At 39.8% G+C, this 23,285-nt stretch overlaps 1 protein-coding gene across 2 annotated transcripts in view; it reads right to left on the bottom strand.

Moving 5' to 3' along the window:
- FSHR (follicle stimulating hormone receptor) overlaps nucleotides 1-23,285 on the bottom strand; it is a 1,957,424-nt gene that overhangs the window by 887,784 nt on the left and 1,046,355 nt on the right. For both annotated transcript variants that reach the window (XM_078649629.1, XM_078649630.1), the window contains exon 3: nucleotides 6,112-6,186. In XM_078649629.1, the coding sequence (XP_078505755.1) occupies nucleotides 6,112-6,186 (75 nt within the window). The remainder of the gene's footprint in view (nucleotides 1-6,111; nucleotides 6,187-23,285) is intronic.

Raw genomic sequence — 23,285 nt, 5'->3', positions numbered from 1 at the left:
CAGGGTTCCCAGCCTCCAACCGTTCCGGAACTCCCAGGACCCGAATGTTGCTCCGGCGGGCTCTCCCTTCCGCGTCTTCAGCCCGTCTCTCCAATGCGCGGGTAGTAGACGTAAGTTGCGCAACAGATTTTTGTAGGGAGGCCACCTCACCCTGCAACTGCTTGATGCTGCCCTCCGCATCCGAGACTTTATCCGCCACCTTGTGAAGATCAGTTCTGAGGAGATTCACGTCAATGGAAACAGTCTCTATCTGGCGTTCCAGCGCAGAGTGGGAACCCTGGATAGCCTTCAGGAGTTCAGCTCTGGATGGCTCTGTAGGGCTCTCGCCGTCGCCCTCCGGTCCCGTCTGTCGCGTGATTCTCTGCGACGGCAGGCATGGGGTGGTATACTGGGTAATAGTGTTAGGTTGGGAGCCTTTTGAGGAGCGACCGCCTCGAGCCGCCATCTTGTGATGTGGATGACACCCACAGTTAGCGCCTGCCAAAGGGCCCCGGAGGTCCAACAATCCAGAGGCACAGGGGCCGAGAGCAGGAGCAGGCCAGGACCAGCAATGGTAATGTTCAGTACAGATTACAAAGAAGCCATTTTACCCCACAGCCAGGCCAGCAAAATGGCCGCGGATCTCCCCCTTACGTGGAACGGCGGACGCCGAGAGTCCGGCACAAGGTAAGGAAATGTCAGCCAATCACCCATTCACGCCACTCCAGAGAGGCCCCCATTGGCAGACGGCAACAGACTGGTTCCCAGGGCCACAGGGACAAGCACAGGTCGCAGCAGGAGTCTCCCCACGTTTGCAGATCAAGAGCTCCGCTCCGGAGGCGGCCCCAAACGAAGGTGAAGATGGCGGGTGGGCGCCAGTCGTAGCCCAAGAACAACGCCACCAGGATAGCGCTTCGCCTCAGTGGCCCCCAGCGGTGGCACCCAGCAGGGGGAGCGAGCCAAGTCTAGCGTGGGCGTGGGGGGAGCAAGGCCACAGGGCTCATGCAACACGTCTCAAGGGGAAAGGAGGCCGGGCACCCCAGCAGGATAGGAGGCTCCGCGTGGCTCCAGGGCCCGAGCACTCCCAGCCGGCAACAGGCCTCGGAGGATCCCCAGTGCTCCGGGCCCAGTCCGCTGCTCAGGATGGGTAGCAGGACGTACCTGGAGCCTCGCTGCGTGGCACCACAATTCCCACGTGCCGATCGGCGGGCACCCCCGGGGCCCAGGGAGCGCCGCCACCAAGGGGCTTCAGGTCCGACCCCGATCTCCGTTGCGCGCCACCGCGACCTCTCCAGGCCAACTAGCAGGCACCTCCGGGACCCAAGGAGCGTCAATCTCCAGGCGCGGAGACACCACCAAGACGCGGCGCAGGGCACAAGGGTCCCCGCAGCAATCGTCCGATGCAGGAGCTCACCCACGACTCTGTCGGGCGGATCGCCCTCAGTCAGCCTTCCGCCGCTAGGCCCAGACCGCGGCCTTGCGTAGTACAGGGCGGCGCTGCAGACGTCGGCAGCGTCGTCACCACCGCACACAGCCGAGCCCAGAAGTCCTCCTCAATGTCAGGGGTTGCGATCGAGTCCGGGGTGGTTCCGACGTATAATCCACGGGCTGGGACAGCCCAGGCAGGATTTCAAAGCAGGATTAGCGGGTCTGTGGGACGGAGCTGGCGGAGCTCACGTCCTGCCGGCCATGTTGGTTGGCCACGCCCACTAGCATTCTTATATATGAATACATTATTCTTATTTTAAATAAGTATGTTTAATAAAATTATTTTATATAACTCTTAATTATTATTAAATATGCAAAAGTAAAAAAAAATTAAACATATAAATGATACATTTTTCAAAATGTATGTTTAATTTTTAATCTAATTTTTTAACAATGAAAACAATTATAAACATTCTTGATTTAAAAGCCCAAATAATTATTTAATAATATTTCCTGTGGGGTGTTATATTTAGGGCCTTTTTAGGATTTCACGTGGACTGCCACTGACAAGCCATTGATGACGGTCCGCCCAACAGCCAGGATAGCGGCCCCACTACAGCATTATGGTGGGGTTGGTCAGACCGCAGCAGTTGGAGGGACAGACCGACGCATCAGACAGGCTCAAGGGGCCCGTTAAGTCGCACTGCAATCCTTACAATGAAGATGGGGCATGCGCAGGCACCACTGTAGGAATTACAATGTCCCTTTCTGACAGGCTATTGATGGTGGTCACACCGCCACAGAAAGTCTGTCAGAAAGGGATGATTTAGCGGGCCCTAGTAGGACCCCTGTACCTCCATGATGTGGCCTGGAGGGCATATGTTGTGCTCCCCAAACATCCATGAACCATGGGCCAGTCCCATGGTGCATGGATGTTCAAAAACATTCCTTTGTCTATTACGGCTTGTGCTGCAGCACAAGCCGCAAAGGAAAAAGGAATGTTTATGACTAACTGCACAGCGGTGGTATCCTAATTGGGCTGTCGGGACCTCCAACTTCTTGTCACATGGTCTTGATCCTGAAACAATGGTGGTCGGATGCTCATCTGACCGCCATCATAATGAGGCCCTAAGTCACTTAATCCATTATTCTCTATAGGAGAATGTTGTAGTACCTGAGTGACTATATCGGCTGCTAGACCTACTCCTTGGCAGAGACATTTACCACTGTTTTAAGAATTTTTTGAGCGGTAGTAAATCTAGAAGTGTAGTTTTTGAATAGCAGTGGGCTTACTCTATTATGGGTAGTTGTTTGTACAAAACAATGTGCATGGGTGTATTTAGCGGGCAGAACAATGCAACAATAGTCTGTGTGAAGTGCAGAAAATGTGTGAGAAGAGAAACTGATCTACATTTACGATTTTAGCATGCCAGTTTCACAGTACTAGACGGTGTTGAAAGAAGTAGGCTTCTCCTCCTCCCTCACAATAGCAGTTTTTTCCTTCTCAGAGTCGCAATATTTGTTCTTTGATGCTCCATTTAATATGCAGTGGCAAGTGTTTTCCCACCTCATTAACTACCCTGCATTTCAATGATGTAGCCCACATTGACAGACTTTTCTTCCAATGTGAGTGGGGGTCCGATGATGAAGCATGCTACCTCTGGGGGTGAGGGCTTTGAGGAAATTACTCACCTAGGAAAAAGCTTTTAATATGTTGTCCTCGCTTTCCACTCCTCACATGACCTCAAAATCATAAAAGGAGGAACAGATCAAACAAGTTCAAATAGAGGCTTTTCACTATGCTAAATAAATCCTCGGAACTAAGGGCTATATGAGGTGCCCAGCAATATATTTCCTGGGACACTGACAGCTGAAGCCTTCCTTAGGTCAGGTAATTTGATCACAGGTGGATTAAGAATAAGTGTACTGAGAGATGATAGGGCATCACTACCTCAGGGATGATAAATATGAAGGGAAGGATTGTGACAGAAATGTTCTTATACTCGTACAAGAGAGTTCCAAGGGAGCACTTCAAATGAAACAGAGTGGTAAACTGTAAAATTAAATCACATATCATTCAGGCAGCATGCTGCACCATATAGGGAGGGACATGTGCAACTATGACAATAGAAAACATATGCTTGGCGTTAGGATGGCAGAGCTTACATTTCTAGTAGCATCTTAATACCGTTTTGAGTGGAAAAGTTCACAGTAGACACTGCCATCACAGGGCATGCAGTGATACTGTATGTCGAATTACTACTGAAATTATTTCATGTGTTTCTCAGGACATATACTCCAAGCCAAACGGATAGAGATTTGTCCCTGCAAAAATGTCCACAATTCTGGAATGACATGTGGAAATCATTGCAGTCACACCAGTGGCCAATGTTGTTCCGTTGGGGGGCCACAAGGGAATAATACATAATTCTGCAGCAATTCCTAAAGTGGAATGACTGTTTCAAATATAACGGAGTCTTAAGTCCGAGTGAGTACCTTGCTTTGCATTAGTACCAGGGGCGTGACACATGCCCACGCAGCCCCCGCGGTGCGGGGGGCCTCTAGCTCCAAGGGGCCCCCTCGGCACTGCACTGTGGCCGGAGAGCTCCTGATTGAGCCCGGAGGGGGCCCCTCTAAGTACCCTGCAGGGAGGCCCCCTCACTTTTCGTTACGCCAGTGATTAGTATCTTTTGGTTTTGCATATTGCCTTCAGTTTTGTATAGTGCCAATGGCAATTAAACATCAACGTAGATTATTTGAGTGGGAAGCACCGCTCTGCTTACGGTTTCAAGAAGGATAGGAAATCAGAGGCCTAAATCAAAGCAGATGATGTCAAACAGGTTTTCCCACAACAGTAATAACGCTTGAGCTATGGAAACAGAGCTGTGACAAAACAGCCTGTGCCGAGAACCACTAGCACAGGAATAATTCATGAATCTATCTCTATTAATAGTGAAGCAAAATGACTCATTATTTCTGCTTTACAAATAAGCACTCTTGTTCTCCAGTAACCACAAGCCATAGCCCAAACAGATGGTAGATAAAACGGTGACACCAACGGCGCTAGAGGGTTGGAAAAGGAAACCAATATATATTGCAAACTAAGCAAGTGATAAACTGACCCAAATTAGAAGTATATGAAATTGTGGCATGTTTGATTGCAACCTTTCTGACAGTCTGTGTTTCGGACCCTATTAGGGAGGCACAGGGTAGAGAGGGGCTACTGTTCCCCCTACCATGGCAGGTGAGGTCCTTTGCTTCTGGTCTCCTGGGGTTCGTTGTTCTATGGCTCTGCAGAATGGACTCAGTACAACCCTTTCCACATCACTCTCATGGTCTAAAGAGTGAGAAGTCACAAGCTTCTTATGGAGGCAGTGTGGCGCGGACAGCAACTCAGAACTCAATTCTGCAATGTTCATCCCCCTGCTTATCTTATGAAGAAGAATGTACCTTTAAGTTCACAGCAAAGTGAATAATTGCACAATTCAATTTACATATCACGCGGATGTTGTAAATATCAGCAATAGTGAGGCATTGCAATCCCACTTCTTCCCCAATAACCATACTCCCTCTTCCTATCGTCTGGGCAAAAATGTTTCTGCTCACTGGCAGTAGATCTGGATTTGTTCCCCTTATGTTCCCCTTGGCTGGTCGAAATCTCAATAGATGCCAGGGATTTCTATACCAGAAAGAATAAATAAAGGGGTGGGGGCAGCAAACCCAGTCAATGGGTCTTGCCCCAACACCAAAAGGGGCAACAGCGTCTACCTGCCCCTAGGGACAGATAGGGGGTTTTCCCCAATTGGGGATGATTTGCCCATAATCTGACCCCTGGTGGGATAGAAAGCCTACTAGATACCAGTGACTTTACATTTGGTAAAACAAAAGTGTGGGGGTGTCCCACCATTGAATTGGGCTATACCCCAGTTCTAAAAGTAGCAACAATGTCTGTTTGCTTCCCAGAGTGGCAGAGATGCTGTTTGTTCCAAATTCCCCCACTGAGTGGCAGAAAACCACTGAATGCCATGAATATTTTTGTATAAAATAATGGGGTACCAAGTGGCTCATCCTCAGATAAAACCCTAAACCTAAAGCCACAAAAGTCTTTTTGCTCTCTCAGGGACTAAAGCATCCCCATCCCTCAGCAAGAGAAAAATGTGATTCTTCTGGGTGTTGTTTTTACGTATGGGCTGGCAGAGGGGGCAAACCTAAATTTCATCCTACTTGACATGCTGAATGGCTAAACTAGCTTGGGTGGACTGCCATCCAGGGATCCAACCAAACCCAGGCATTTCTTAAAGCTAGACACACAAGGGAGTTCAGGGTTGTGTGCCTTTTGTGGATCCCACCATGTTGTCTTACCCACAATGCCCTATAAACCTTGCATAAAATAACTAATTTTCCTCACATTTATGTAATCTAAGCTTTTAGAGTCTACAAAATTCCTTTCACCCACTATTTCCCCATCTGTCTCAGTAAAAATACTGCCCGATTTGTATGGCTGAAACTAGTGCCTTTGGCAGAGACAGATCGAACATAGAACAATGGGAGCTTCTGAAGAGACTTCCATTGCCCCTGGTTGAATATGTTCCAAAATGTTATGAAGGTTTAAGTGTAAATTGCGACAAACATCAAAAAAGGGCTTAGCACCTTTGGCTTATCAGACAAAATGTCAAGATGTATTTAGATTTTTATAGAACTTACATTTCACGGAGTTTTGGGAGATGTGAAAACACGTTGGCTTCAATTGTTTTCAGGACATCATTCTGAGATATTTCTCTGGGAAGAAAATAATCTTATTTTAGATATAATAAATGTAGATATTTAACTAAACGAAACATTTTGTACCCAAGCATATTTGTTGTTGAAAAGTTCATGCTTTCAGTCATTAGTGAATTAACATTAGTTAGAGGGTAAGTTAGGACAAAATGTACAAATGCTAGCATGAGAAACATATTTTAAATATATGAAAGTGGATTCTGTTGAAATATGTTTTATCAAATGTGGTACTTATATTGATGAACAAATATGGGAAAATACACTGAGAATTTGCATTAAATGCTGTTGATTGGATACAATACATTCGTATTTGAGTGAAAGTGACTAGACATCTTTAAAAGTCTAAACATTTCTACCTAAAAAGTGAATAGGGCTGGATCACAAAGTATTTTTGTTCTTCATTGTTACATGGCCTTGGTGGTAGTAATACAGTGCCTGGTGCAAACATATTTTACTACTGATATATGGAAGTGGCAATGTGTGAAAAGAAAGTTTCTAAATAAGTGTTATGTTGCATCTTGTTTTTGGTGTTTATGTTGTTACTTTTGCTATTGGGTGTTTTTTGTTTGCTCTATTATTGAATTGTATTGATGTGCTGTACTGTGGTTGTTGTGTTGTGTTCTGCTTTAACTGTTTTATTATGCTGTGCTCTTTATGTTTTTTATATACTATGCTGCTTGGTATTATGTTTGTGGGATATTTTCAGTTGTTTACTTTGGGGACATCAAGAGAACTTGCAATTGTATTTAACCAAAACCAGCACATTCCTTTAAATGTCTAGTAACTAACACCAATTTACTCCAGTCCAACGTGGTAAAATGCCACCCTGAATTACTAGTTATTCTGATATTTGCTAATTTCTAATCCCCATTAACTCAACCCTCTCCAGAGTTACCCTTTGCATAAATAATAAATTGTTAATGTATTTGGGATGCATTTCTTCTCATAATTTTGGAAATAATTTATATTGGCATGATTTGGAAATATAAAGTTGATATAATTGACAGGGGTAATTGATAAATATGCAACATTCGAATAATTTTACTACTTGTGGAATGATGTATGTAGATACAGATTCTCATGTTTTGCTATATTGCCTCCTGTATCAGTCCTTCTGAGAAAGTTTTCTGTTTATAATATTCCTGATCTGATATTGATGGAACACTGTTTGGGGACATAAGTTCGAATTTAAAGTTATACTTTACCATAAGAAGACCTCTGCCATTGGGTGGAGAGCTCCTCCTGGTAAAATACAGCAAAAAGTAAAATAAAATTATCAAATTTGAGAAAAATATTTTAAAATATTTTTATGCTGAATATTAACGCAACAGCTCTGTTCATTTAAAGTATAATTAAATATATATTTAATTTCAATATATTGATTTAAATAAAATAATTAATTAATCAGCACAACTGCCTTCCTTAATACTAGTTCTCATGTCAGGTCACCTACTCGTTGTTTAAAAAACTCATGCGAATGCTTCCATTGGCTCACAAATCAATTGCTATGGAGACAAATAGTCCTGTTTCCATTTACTCCTATTCAGCCAGCAAACAGCCATCTTTGAAGGTGTTGTTGCTATCAGAATTAGTATCCTTTAGCATCTTTCAGCTATAGTAGCTCTTGTTCTGAAGTCCGCCGCATGGCGTTTTGTACTCAAAACACGCATGCTGTGTAATAATTTAGCAATTAAGGGCAGTATTTTTCACAGTGTCTTTAAATGATACCTGCTCTCAGTGCGGCCCCCCTAGTGTAACATTGCTGTGGATTCGCGGATCCACTTTAAATAAATCATTTAATAGTATGTAATTCAGAAGGTAGCGTTGCATTTGTGAATTTTTTTATAGAGCTAATGAGATTGAAGTTAATATTCACATTAAATATGATAGAGTTAGAAATAATATAAAAAAATAAAAATCAAAAGTTAAACTTGAAAAGTGTATTGTGTTGTAGTACATTAAATTTGTGCTTTTGTTTTGCGAATTCGCAACCAGTTCCAGAATCCGGAAAATATTTAGAAAGAGTATGTATGTTAAAAAATAAATAAGATTCACTGTTGAGTTATAGCGTGGCTCTAAACAGAGCTTTTGTTTTCATTATGACTTTGTTGGAGCTAGATGTAAGTGCTGATGCACAGCTTAAGGTTGTTGAGAAACACTCTGTTCCCTTCATCTGTGAAGTGAACTCCATCAGTTCTGTAGATGTCATTCATATCACAACGTAGATTGTTGTTGTAGATGGAGCACATCTATGGTCTCTGAGGTAAGCAGAAACAGCTTTATTGACATTCTTCCTAGCTTTCTCAATCTTTGGACAGAATTCATTTGACCACTTCCATTTCTGTCTTTGGCATATATTAGAGTATACAAAGACAGTTTGAGGCAAAAGCAACATCAATTGTGCAAAGGTATCCTTCATTAGGATGTTCAGCCCTACTCCAGTCAAAGTGCCTAGGTCATTGCGACCAAAGTGCACAATCATGAGGTCAGGGGGTTGGAGATGAAAACAGGTTTTGACCAAAGGCATCAAATGGTGCCAGGTTAATCCTCTCTGTGCAATCCATTTAATTAGCCACATTTTGCGAACTTACGTCTTTGTCAATACCACTGTGTTCAGCATACTTTTTGCACCAGAAAACATAGCTGTGCCCTACCATCCATACTGTAAGCATCTTAAAGGGATGTCAGGAAGGAATGAAAATATGTCTGTAGCTGAGGTAGTCAGTTGGTAGGACGAGAGGTATCCAAAATGGTGGAGAACATGCTGCTTTTGAGAAAAACGATAACTGATTGGCTGTTCATTAACAGTCAAAAATAGGATGCATGTTACTTTCCTGAAGAAGCATGTTTATGATTGGATATTAAAAAATGTTTGAAAGGTACAGTAGATAGGATAAGGTAATATTTAGCAAAAGTCAACTACTCCTGCTATTTGCATTTGTAAGCTTGTGAGGTGAATTTGAAAATGTGAAGAACTTGCAATGTTCTGGTACAGTTGAATGTTGCTGAAAGTGTTACTATGTATACTAGGATTAGACAGAATAGAGAAGGGTTGAAACTTAACTGTGGTTTTAAAATGTGAAATGGTAACTTATATATAAGTGATATGCTACTAAATAATATTTTCCCAAATCAGTAGTATGTTTAGAAGTTGTGTGTTGTTAAAAGATAATATTAGTATTATTGGAAATAGTTTTTTTTAAACTCCCGTCAGGATCGTGGCTACATCACAATTCTACACTGCGGCACTGTGGTAGAGTCGCAAATCCAGTAAATTATGGAACCAGTTTGGGCACTTTTCCAAGACACTTTGAAAGGGTTAATATCTCTAACCAATAGAAATGTGTTTAAAAATTTGAAATAATGAAGGAAGCAATTTGATTTGTTCCTTACATTATTTTGTGTGCAGAAAGAGAGGGAAGGTTACCATTACTGGTTTTACCTTGTTGAGAGTGGTGCATTACATTTATTGTGTGAAAAAGAAAATCTTTTATGAGTTTCAGATATTTCATATTCTGCATTACTAATTTAAAGGTGAGTTACATATTTGTAAGGTGTGTTATGTATTATGTAGCAGTGCTTCGCTCTTTGTTGTGATATTTTTTACTTCGAAAAGCATTATTTTTAATGTTTGGACATTATTACAGAAGTGTTATGTTTTAAGTATGTTACGAAATGTACACATGTGTATAATAGTTTGTTTTATTTTACTGAAATGTCAATTGAAATAGGATGTGCATACTAATATGTGTAATTTAGTAGAGGAAAGTAAAGTTAAAGTATGCCACATAAATGTAGGTATCTGGTGGTAATGGGAAGTGTAGACTGTCAAGTTTAAAGAATTCATGGTCTTGTTACTGAGGTATGTCTCTACTTCTACATGTATTCTAAAATGTGTTATACCTCTGAAGATGCTAGATGTATAAAACACAGGTATCCATCTATTTGTATGTTTCTTTTATATATGATGCCACTAGCAAAAGGTACAGACACATGTATGCATGCTTTCAGGAATATGCTGAGAGTTACAACAGACATGTGAAGGGTTGCTGCTTTATATTTGGCTAGGCCCAAAACTCTAAGTAGTTGCTGAATAGTGAAGCTGCAAGAGAAAAGTGAGGTTTTAGACATGTTGGCAGAGGGATTACTGATTAGGCTACTCTGTATGAGTCTGTGGAAAGGTACACTTGAAGTATGCCACATAAATTTAGGGGTCTGCTTGAAATGGGAAGTGTAGTATGTCAAGTTTAAAGGGCTTCATGGTCTTGTGTCTGAGGTATGTCTCTACTTCTACATGTATTTTCAAATGTATTATGCATCTGAAGATGCTAGACATATAAAACACAGGTATACATCTATTTGTACTATTCTTTTATGTATGATGCCACTAGCAAAAGGTACAGACACATGCATGCATCCTGTCAGGAATATGGTGAGAGTTACGTCAGAGACATGTGAAGGGTTGCTGCTTTATATTTGGCTAGGCCCAACACTCTAAGTAGTTGCTGAATAGTGAAGCTGCAAGAGAAAAGTAAAGTTTTAGACGTGTTGGCAGAGAGTTCAGTGATTAAACTACTACGTATTAGTCTGTGGAAAGATGCACTAGACGTATGCTGCATAGATTTAGGTGTCTGGTTGAAATGAGAAGACCAGTTTGTGAAGTTTAATGGACTGCATGATCTTGTGACTGAGATACGTCTCTAATTGTACATGTATTTTCACACGTGTTATGCATGTGAAGATGCTATACGTATAGAACACAGGTATACATCTATTTGTATGTTCATTTTATGTATGATGCCACTAGCAAAAGGTACGGACACATGCATGCATGCTTTCAGGAACATTGTGAGAGTTACAACAGTAACATGGGAAGGCCAACATTCTGAGCAGTGGGTGAATGGTGAAGCTGCAAGAAAAAAGTGAGGTTTAAGACATTTTGTTAGAGGGATTAGTGATTAGGCTACTTTGTATGAGTCTGTGGAAATGTATACTTGAAGTATGCCGCATTAATGTAGCTTTCTGATTGGTATGGGAACTGCAGTCTGTCAAGCTTAAAGGTCTGCATGGTCTTGTGACTGAGGTATCTCTCTACTTATACATGTTTTTTTACATGTGGTATACATCAGAAGATGCTACATGTGTGTAACTCAGGTATACAACTATTTGTATGTTTCTATTATGTGTGATGGTACCAGCAAAAGGTAGAGATGAATGTATGCATGTTTTCAGGAACATGGTAAGACTTACAACAGTAACATTGCAAAGATTGCTGTTTTTACTTTTTGTGAGTTCTCGTGCTTGCTTTGTTCTGCATTTCTATTGACTGTTTCTGTACCTCTTTTGCTTCTTTCTGCATTTATCGTGCCTTTTTCTGTACCCGTCTTATCTCTTTTTGCACCTCTCTCTTGTTTCTTTCAGCACCTCTTTTGCTTCTTTCTGCACCCCTCTTTTCCCTTTCTGCAGCTCTCTTGCCTGGTTCTACACCTCTCTTGCGTGTTTGTGTACTTTTCTTGTGTCTTTCTACACCTTACTTTCCTTTATGTGGATCTCTTGATTCCTTATACATGCCCATGTTGCCTCTTTGGGCACTCCTCTGCCCCCTTTCTGCACCTCTCTTGCTTCCATTTATACTCTCTTTTCTCTTTCTGCATGTCTCTTCCTTATTTTTGTACCCCTGTTCCCTTTTTCTGCACTTTTCTTGCCTATTTCTGCACCCCTCTTCAATGTTTCTGCACCACAATTGCCTCTTTATGCAGTTCTCTTGGCCCCTTCTGTTCTTCTCTTGGTTGTTTCTGCAACCTTCTTGACTCTCTATGCACCTGTCTTCCCTCTTTTTGTACCTCTCTTATCAGTTTGTGCACCTCTCTAGCTTCTTTCTTCACACCTCTTGAGTCTTTATGCATCTTCTCTTACCTCTTTTGGCACCTCTCTTGTCAATTTTTGCGCCTCTCTTGCTTCTTTCTGCATGTGTCTTGTTTGTTTCTGCACTGCTGTCACTTGTTTCTGTACCTCTTAGCCTCTATGCCCACCTCTCTTGCCTTTTTCTGCACCTCTCTTGCTTCTTTTAGCATTCCTCTTGTCTCTTTCAGCATTGTTCTTTCCTCTTTGTGCACCTCTATTGACTGTTTGTTCACCTCTTTTGCCTCTTTGTGCATTCGTTTTGTCCCTTTCTGCACCTGTTTAGCCATTTTGTGCACCTCTCTCGCCTTTTTCAGCTCTTCGTTTGTTTGTTTTTGCACTGGTGTTGCTTTTTTTTTACTTTTCTTGCTTCTTTCTGTACTTCTCTTGCTTATTTCTCTTCCTCTTTTGACTGTTGCTGCACCTCTTTTAGTTCTTTGTACATCTGAGTTTCTCGTTTCTGGAGCTCACTTGCTTCTCTCTGTACATTTCTTCCTCTTTCTGCTGTTGCCTTGCTTCTTTCTGCACTTCTGTTGCTTATTTTTGAACTTCAATTGTTTCTTCATACACTTTTTTTGCTTTTTTATGCTCCTCTCAAGCTTCTTCCTGCACCTCTTTGGCTTTTTCTGCACCCATCTTTCATGTATTGCACTTCTCTTGCCCCTTTGTGCATCTCTCTTGCCTCTTTGTGCACCTGTCTCTCATGTTTGTACACCTCTGTTGTTTCTTTGCGCCCCTCTATTGTCTTGTTCTGTCACTCTGTCGCCCCTTTCTGTGTTTCTCATATTTTTTAGTAGCTGTGTTGCTTGTGTATTCCTTTTCGCTGTTTCTAAACCTTTCTTTTTTCTGTCCCTCTCTTTTTCTTTCAGCACCTTTTTTCCTCTTTCTGCAGTTGTCTTGCTTGTTGCTACACTTTTATTTTTTTACTAGTTATAAAGGGGAAATTGTAATTAATTAATTACTAATTATTATGAACATTGAGATGTAATTAATTAAAAATTGTTAATTGATATAACAAACTATTAAAACTATTCTTTGTTTTTTTGAAAATGGTTTTGTTTGGATTTCAAATTAAAGATGGCAAGAAAACATGAAAAGAGAAGACAAAAAAGAAAACAGAAGTACTTAAACAAAACTAAAAAGAGTCCACTAGAAAAAGACCAACATGTTACTCAGGATAAAGTCTGTTCTGGTAGGAGTACTAAACAATTTCTCAAAACTATTGCAGAGAGATTAAAGAAAGACAATAATATGTAAATGAAAAAGAATATTTTTACAAGAAAGCACAAGGAAAAGAAGAATTGTAAGGGTAAAAAAAAGAAATTGGGTGGGAAAACAACACAGTTACAAAAAGACAAAAACAATGTAAAGAGCTACGTGTAAGTATGGTTCCAAGTAGAGTAATTCAAAATGTATTTACAATTTGTAAAAAGTATAAAAAGAGATCAGCAGCTTATAAGAAAAGCCACAGATTGAAAATGTAGTAGATAAAGCTTTTGAAATAAAACAAAAATTATTTATATTAATATAGAAGAGATTCAGACCATTGGATAAAGCGTTTGTGTTTATGAAGCACACTTCTAGTACTGAAATTGGATACAACTTTGGTGTTTATGAAGCACACTTCTAGTACTGAGCCTTTCTTTAATATAGAAAGCTATTTTCAGCAGAACACATTAGTACATGCAGTTGATACTAGTGGTCTATGCTATGAGATGAAAAATGGTATCCCATTCAAAAACAAAAAAGGGTTGTTAGTAGTGTGGAAGTAATAGCTGAAGAAGTTCAAGGGAAGCATATACAAGCTCCTGTATATAAGTGTGATTGTACCAGTATTTGCAGCATTCGACAGGAATCTATTGACATATTTAGAATTTTTTTTAAGATGATATGCCAAAAAAAGTCTTAAAAAAAGATTAAATGGTACATGGACTAAATCCATGTAAAATAAGAAAATATACTAACTTGCATGGCCATTCTCTGGCTTGTCTTTCACGAAAAGTGTGTCAAAGAGCTTAATGTTAGCAGTACACCACTCGCAAATGTGGAAGTTAGTAAGGAGACTCTACTGTGTAAAAAGTCCTGCAATTATGTTTAAGTGAAATGAGCACAGCTCTTTTGCACAGTTCAGTATCAGATGTACAAAAAGTCTGTGATGATATACAGTTTCTTTTTTCTTGGTTCACAAGAGGAGTGTAGAGAAAGTGAGAGCTTGATAAGTGTAGGTGTTGAAGAACAGGTGAAATACATTAGTATTGATGAGTTTGCAGAAGAAAATAAACAGTTTAAGACAGATTCATCTGAAAAAACAAACTATGTTTGTATTTGTCGTCGACAAACTTACTATAGAAGTCAAACCAGGAATGTTGATTTATATTTAAAAAGTGAAAAGGAAAACAATGATTAGTGGAAGCAATGTGGTGCCTATTTGTTGGTAGAAGGTCAGTTTGAGTTTGCTACTGAATAAGTTATTTGTAAATACTGTTACAACAAATTAGAAGAGAAGAAAATGCCAGCTAGAGCAGTACATACCAAATTAGAGTTGGTAGCTATTCTTCAGGAACTGGCAGATTTGAATGCATATGATTCCATTCTTATTCAATCTGTGCATCCATTTCAGGCTATAGTTTGAAAGAAGCCTAAAATAGGTGCTGCCACCAACAGATTTACAAAGATGTCTGAAAAGAAGAGTTGTTTACTTACCTTTAGATTTCAGGACAACTATTGGAATTGTAGGTGTATACAGAGAGGAAAATGAGCCAGTAGTTATTATAGTACATGGTGTACCAACACAGAGTTGTAAAATCTGGCAAGGGTTTGTAGATGTTAATACACTTCAAAAGGCTACCTTATATCTGGTACAGAATAATATTTATTATAAGAATGTAAATATTGAAGAAAAGGTAATATGCCTAGAAGATGAAACAGAAATTTCTAGTGGCCAAATATAAAAAGTGGACAAGTCCAAAAGTGAAGAGATTTATGAACATTATACTATACATCCTCTACATCTGAAGGAAATGATTAAAAAACAGTATTGAATTATTTCAAATGAAGGAGGCAAAGGGAACTCCCATGCGTGTATGGGAAAAAAGTATAGACGCTCTTTGTTTTCCACAGCTGTTTCCCACTGGAGAAGGTGGACAACTTGATGAGCGAGCTGTACGGAGTCCAGCTTCAGAATATCGCTCAACATGATTGTACTCTGAAGATCCAAGATTTTGACAGTGCATTCCATATATATTTCATCTTCTTTTTGAAAGTGATTTTTCTGCACTTTCATATGCAGTGAACCACATATTGAAAACAGGAAATCATCTCCCACATTTTTTTGCAAAAGAATTCATGGGCAAAGTTCAACAAAGGTATGGAAATGTATACTCTCAGTTAATTAATTTGATGGTGTGTCAATGTGGTACCAATGAATATTGGTTTTGTTATCATGGTGAACTTAAATAAATGTTAAGAAACTCAGGTACATCTACATGGTTTGTAACACTTAGCTGTGCTGAATATGCATGTGACGATTAACTTGAATTTCTATGAAAAGGAAACGCAAATTCAAATGTTAAAAATATTTAATTGAAGAAACTTGGAAGACTCTGTTCCTTGGATCCAGTAAATGTCTGCAGGTATTTTAATCATAGGATTTAAAGTATGATGTCATTATCTGCAATAAAAATATTTCTAATTCTTGGAGAAGTAACTGATTTCTTTTGGGGAAAAGAGTACCAAGCCGGAGGTACTCTTCAAATACACATGCTATTAAGTATAAAGAATGCTCCAAAATTTGGAAGTGATGCTGATGAAACTGTTTTGTCTTTCATCGAACATTATGCTGCATCTGCCATTCCAAGAGAAGGAGGAGAAAAGAGCTTGAGACAACAAGTTTTACGGTTTCAAATTCATAGATGTGGGAAAGACTGTTGACGAAAATATAAGTGTAAAGAGAAATTTTATACAAAATGTTGTTTTGGATTCACACGTCCAATAATTTCTAACGGAAGAGTTAAAAGATTTTTTGTCAGCAATAAGGCTTACAATAACTCGGAAATCTCCAAACAATAAATATAAATTAAAAAGAACCGTAGATTCAAAAGTACATTAATGACTACAATCCAGTTATTTTGAAAATGTGGAATACAAACACGGATATTCAATATGCTGCAGAAAATTCAATTGCTTTTGCTCGCTATGTTACATTGTATTTAACCAAATCTGGAAAGAAAGAGATGAAAGAAATGTGGGAAGAAATTTCACAAGAGAAGAGTCTTAGTAAGAAATTGTACAGCTTTAGCTTGATAATGATTTCCCATTGAGAAATTGGATCCTATGAATGTTCAGATCGCCTGAGCTCTGCCAGTTTATATTCAAAGTCAAGAGGAATCATTTGGGTAAGTTTAGGTCTTGCCTCCACATGAAATAGAATATTGAAATCTTTACAAGAAGTAGAATACTTAGCAGAGAATGAACCAGAAAGTACAGATATTGATAAAACTATTATTAAGGAGTCACATCTCGAAAACCTATCTCTGTATGAAATACTTCAACATTAAAGTTTTAAAAGAAAAGTTACAAAAAATATAAAAGAAGAAAACTATGCAGTAATTGGATGTGACCAATGTTTGGTGAAAAATGCCAAAAGAAATCTTATTAACCACAGAAAACTCAGTTGCAAAAGTCTAGATAAGAGAGATTTTTTCTATTTAGCACTTCTGCAAATGTTCAAGCCGTGAAACTGCGTTACTTGGAGATATTGACTGCTATGAAGATTCTTTTAATGCAAGTAAAGATAGTATTCAGTGCACAACTTTCTCTACATATCTACAAATGTTAAATGATGAGATTGAACAAGAAAATACTATTGCAGCTGAAATAGCTAGAGAATGTTCTCAAAATAGTCACATTTCTGATCCGCTGAGACAAGATCCACTGGGACAAGCAATTATCAAAAATGAAGAACACAATAGCCATGAATGAGGTAGAAACTGCAATGCAACAAGCACAACAGGATATTATTCAGTTGCAAATGATTTCAGATAAATAATAGAGTTAAAGTAGATGAAGGAAGTAATTAACAAAGTGTAGATAGAAAAACACGTAGCTACACATATTGAAAATGATGCTCTAAAGCTGATTTATTTTTTTATACAATCAATCAATCAAGCTGACAGTTTTTTTCCCTGATGTTCAATGATGATACTACACTGAAATCACTATGTATGGTGAAGTTAAGTGGAATCTGAGATCAGCGAAAAGGGGAAACTAAAAATGTCATGTAATTCTACATTTATGTTGTGTTCTTTAAAATATATTATGATTTCTGTAATATATTATCATTAAATAACAGTTTTTCTTCTTCTTTATAGTAGCTACTGTTGAAGTTTAAAATGAGTTTTAATGCTTTTTAGGACAATACTACTCTAAAATACTTCTACTGATTAATGTATCTAAATGACTTGTAAGGTAAGAATACATAATATAATATGCATGATAACATGAAAATATGTTTAAGGTTTATTTATATATTATTTTTTTCTAATATAAATAATGTTGATCCTTTACACTATTTGAAAATTATCATCATGTTGCTCATGGAATTAGCCAGGCAGTCATCCATTCACGTAAACCCTACCCATGCACTCATGCAATCACTCAGGCACTACTCTTGCACTCAACCATTTACTCAGGCAGTACCCATGCACTCATCCATTCATTCAGGCACCACCCATGCACTCATACAATCAAGGAGGCACTACCTATACACACATCTAATCAATCTAGCATTACCTATGGAGTCAATCAATCACCCAGGCACTACTCTTGCACTCTACCACTCACTCAGGCACTACCCATGTACTCACCCATTCACTCAGACACTACCCATGTACTCATCCATTCACTCAGGCACTATACAAGCACCCATCCAATCATTCAGGCAGTACTCCTGCACTCATCCTTTCACTCAGGTAGTACCCATGCATTCATGCAATCACACAGACACTATACATACACTCATACAATGACCTAGGCACTGCAAATGCACTCATGCAATCATTCAAACACTACTGTTACACTCAACCATTCACTCAGGTATTATGCATACAGTCATCCATTCACTCTGCTACTAATTATGCACATATCAAATCACCCAAGCACTACTTTTTCAGTCATTCATTCACTTACGTATTATGCACGAGCTCATCCACTCACTGAGACACTACTTATGCACAACAATTCATCACACACACATTTATACGGGAAACATCCTTTACGACGCAACTTTCACTACGCAGTACCTTTACAACGCAGGTTTTACAACAAAAGTCATTACAACGAATTGCGCTGGGGGGCGCTGCAGGGTAGGGAATAGTTTAATTTACTATCCAAAACCTTCCCTACTATCCACGGGGACTGGAGTTGGAATAGTAAATTAAACTATTCCACTATCCAGCCCCCCCCAACGCAAGTCGTTGTAACGACTTGCGTTGTAAAACCTGCGTTGTAAAGGCATGCGTAGTAAAAGCATGCGTTATGATGACATACATCCATTTATACAAGCAATCACTTTCGCTACATACAATTTTTCTATTTTTAACCAGTATAGGTGGTTCCATGAGAACTATTTTTTTCTGAACAATTTTGTATAGTAAAAGAGTCCAATTGTGGTGTTACTTTTAAAAGAAGAAAAACAAGCAAGAAACTCAACAAAAAAATTGGACTTATGTGCCTTTAGTAGAGTCTTAATGGCATCAAGGGACAGCTCTCCAAAACAAAGAGTTGTCATGCATTTTCAAACAACAGTGGATGCCTGCATCTGCCAACTACTGAACAATCAGAGGTTGTGGAGTGGTCAATACAACCCCTGCAGAAGTAGATGTTTGACTTCTATCATCACTTGCTGCTTGTTCTCTTTTTTGGTGCTTCAACATCTCTTGTGCAAAACAAACAGGGTGGATGGTTTCCAAGTGCTTCTTCAGTGAAGAGGTAACACATGACTACTTCTTCTCTGATACTCTGGAGAGGACTTTGTGGCAGATTGTGCAGGTCACCTTCCGAGCGTTTGCTTTCTTTTCATCTTCGGGGACAGTAAAAAAGCCCACACAATACTTTCATATTTCTTCTTTACTGGCTCCTCCAACTCTTCCATCTCCTCATGTTGCTCTTCAGGAAACGCTGATGCGATTTTAGATTTTGAAAAATGAAGAACACCAAAAAAATAAAGAATTTAGAGAGCCTACAAAAAATGTACTCTTAAAGGCAGACACACCCAAAATGAAAAGCTCTTTAACTTTAACCAATGACAAACTTTCTTTCTATGTCACATGGATTCAGGTAGGGGTCGAGCACCCATCGCGTATGCCTTGCCCACCTGTAAAATGTACTAAATGTAATACAAATCTGTAAATTATTATTAAGATATCGTTTTTCGAAGTATTTCAATGGAAAGGCTTTATGCAGAACAGATATTTAAACTTGAAACATTCGTATTTCATATTTTTTACGGGAGTCGCGACCCCTACGTGACCTCGTAAATACGTCCTAGCAGGATTCGCGACCCCTATGCGCCTGGTGCGCGATGGTGCCGCGTACATAAATATTTTTTTAAACATCTTAAAAATATAGCACAAGAACACTACTGCTAATCTTTGGGATTAATAAACCTCTTATTTCTGTGTAAGTATGTACTTTAAGGTTACATTCATGTAATGGATTTGTGCACCCAATGGGTAGATCCGTGACCAGAATGCAATACCCTCGCATCCACAAAAATCTGTTAAAAACATTTTTAAACAAATTGAAAACTTCTTTATTACTATTTATTTTATGTACTCAGTAATAAACCTCTGTATCAAAATAATATATTATTTTGTTCGAAATATGTACTTTAGCATGATATTCATATAACGAATCCGCTCACCCACCGCGTAGGTTTGTAACCCTTTTTTGTAAATTAAAAAATATAAAAATATATAAAGAAGATAGTTATCACAATAAAAGAACCAAACATCTTTCATACTATTAAAAGCAATCATACAAAATTTGATTTTGCAAAAATAGTAGGAAAGACATGCAAAAAATATATATAAATTGTATATTTTATTTTAAAATTCTGTTATATAATATCACACTGTACACAATTACAAAAAAACAATGTTCATTCAAATAAATCACACTACAAATCTTTGATCAGCTATGCTATATATATTTTTAAAAAACTGATTATAATTATATTAAAAAAGCATAGAAAAAAATAGTTACAAAATAGTTTTAAAAACCTTAAAAATTCAATGAAAAAGGCACAGGTTTCTGGGACATTATAGTTAGAAATTAGCATTTAAAAAACCTTAGATGTTCACTGGAAAACCACAGGCTTTAAGGACGTTATAGTTAGTCTGACATTTCACTCGTACAAAAACAAACCTTCTTACACCCAGGCACCCTTGCAAAATGGTGTACTGTTTTGGTAAATCTTTACCTCAAATTATCATCAATAACACCAGTCATGGTACATATTTAAATATTTACCCAAAATGGTGCAAATGTAGGAATTTTGCATAACAAGCATCGAGTGAAATTCCCCAAATTGTGCAAATTATACCAGTGTAGTTTTCATTTTGTCCAGACCTAGTTCCAGCATAATGGTGGTCATTCTACCTTTTGGGCATGTAAGGCACAATGGTGCCTACCCATGGCATAGTAGCATTCCTAGTAGTGTGGTGATAATTATTGGCATACTAAGGGCATCCTTTGTAATCTGGTGTTCTTGCACAATATTCACTACGGACAACAATGGCACATCGTTTGCTCTAACAGTATGGTGGCAATTTTTGTCATAGTGTTGGTGTCCACTGCACAGTGGTAAAAATTATTGAAATATTGGGGCATGCATGGCAATTACTAATGTATTGTGGAGCATGCATTGCATAATGATTTCAAGGCATGAATGTAAAGAGAGGAGTCAGTGGAAGTGGGCATATGTAACATGTACGTAAGCATACATGTTTATCCAACCTTGTCTTCAAAAACCAGTGCAGGTACATTGTTGACATTGTTGTCGATGCCCAGGTTTTGGAGAGAGGGTTGGGGAGGTGAAAAGTACTGCATCTTTAAATATTAGATTTTCAATGGGTTTTTTCTTGTATGGAATCTTAGTGAATGTGTTTTTCCTAGTTACCTCAACTAATGATGTTATGTTATGTTAGATGGCACTTTTTGAGCGCACTAACACCCGAAGGTTTCTTGGCGCTTGCTGAAGGGACGTGTGAAGGAAAAACGAAGAGAAGATTACCCAGAAAGAGTAAACAGGAAAGTTTAAAGAAGTTTCCTGAACTGGAGAAGGGATGCACTGGATTTAATGGTCTGAGGGAGGGGGTTCCAAAATTTAGGTGCAAGAGAAACAAAACGGCGACCCCCAAATGTATTAATTTTGAATTTGGGGGTGACAAGCAGGTGATGATGAGCTGAACGGAGGGAGCGTGCAGGTCGATACAGAGTGACCAAGGATTTCAGAAAAGCAGGACAAGGACAGTGAAGGGATTTAAATACCACGCAGCCCAGCTTGAAGGCTGCCCTCTCCTTCACTGGCAGCCAATGGAGCCTGCGGAGCAGATGCTTCGCAGATTGCCACCTAGGGATCTTAAAGATGAGGCGGGCTGCCTGATTCTGCACGACCTGAAGACGGTGCAGAAGAAATCGTGGGAGTGCATGGTAAAGGGAATTGGAAAAATCAAGGCGCGATAGGACAAGGGATATGACGACCAGACATAGGGCCGCATGTGGGAGTAGGTCCCTGATCTTCCGGATCTTTTGGAGTTGGAACATGCACGAAGAGATCGTAGCACCCACTTGAGCTTTAAGTGACAGCTCCGCGTCGATCGTCACCCCCAAGCTCCTGACTGCCTTGAGTGGTGTAGGAGAGGGACCGAAGTCAGGGGTCCAGAACTGCGGGCCCCAATATGCAGCACTTGAACCAGGGAGAAGCAGCTCAGTCTTTCCAGGGTTAAGTTTTAATTGATTTAGATTCATCCATTGTTGGATGTAAGTCATAACGGCGTGAAAGTTGTTAACCGCCTGTGGAGAATCAAGTGGGAAGACGAGCTGCAAGTCATCTGCATAATTGAAGACTGTAACGTCCCAATTATGGAGAGAACGGATTAAAGGGCGGAGATAAAGATTAAATAATAAATGGGAAAGTGAAGAGCCTTGGGGGACTCCGCAAGTAGTGGAAGATTTTGACGCGGTGAAGGGACCTAGGCGTACAGCTTGTGACCTGCCTGTGAGGAATGACTCGACCCATCTGAGAGCAGGACCCTGAATGCCTGCCTGTCCGACACGGTGGAGAAGGATGTCATGATCCACCGTGTCGAACGCGGCAGACAGGTCCAAAAGGACAAGGGCCTGTGGTCTCGAGGGCGTCTGCATTCCCTCTCAAGGTATCCATGACTGCCAAAATAACAGCTTCCGTTGAGTGGGCTGGCCTAAAGCCGGCCTGATTGGGCTCGAGGAAGCAAGAACTCTCGATGAAGTTGGAAAAACACCGAGTGACATGGGCTTCGAGGAGTTTTGACAAATAGGGCAACAGGGAAATTGGTCGATAGTTAGAGGGTTCAGCAGCATCCGCCCCTGGCTTTTTCAAGAGCGGCACCAGAATTGCTTCCTTAAAGGAGCTGGGGACTGTGCCAGAAATAAGGGATGCATTCAGAAGAGGTAGTATGCATTCTGGCAACTTAAGGCAGATGTCCCGCAGTACCGAGGGAGGACAGTGGTCATTCGGTGACCCCGATCTTACACGGGTGGCTAATTTCGCTAAAGTAGAGGCGTCTAGGGTAGGGAACAGAGTAAAGGATAAAGGGTTATTCAGGGAAGCGTCGAGGAGTGATGACGGCTGTGAGGCAGGGATAATGGAGTCTTTTATTTTAATAATCTTCTCGATGAAGAAAAGATTAAGGGCCTCACAGGTCTCCTTAGTCGGTGTTTGGGCTGGGAGAGTCCTGTCGTCAGTAGTCAACTCATTCATAATCCTGAACACCTCTCGAGATTTATTAGTAGCTGAGAGGATTCTATCGGAGATATGCTCCGATTTAGCTGAGAGAATAGCTAATTTATATTCTCTGCGAGCTGTTGCATATCTCTGTCTAGATGAGTTGGAATAATCCCGCCTCCATATACGTTCCAGTTGGCGAACCTCAAGCTTT

The sequence above is a fragment of the Lissotriton helveticus genome, chromosome 6 (genome assembly GCF_964261635.1).
Source record: "Lissotriton helveticus chromosome 6, aLisHel1.1, whole genome shotgun sequence".
Taxonomy (NCBI): Eukaryota; Metazoa; Chordata; class Amphibia; order Caudata; family Salamandridae; genus Lissotriton; species Lissotriton helveticus.
The sequence above is the reverse complement of the archived record's forward strand: the minus strand, read 5'-3'. Positions and strand labels throughout refer to the sequence as shown.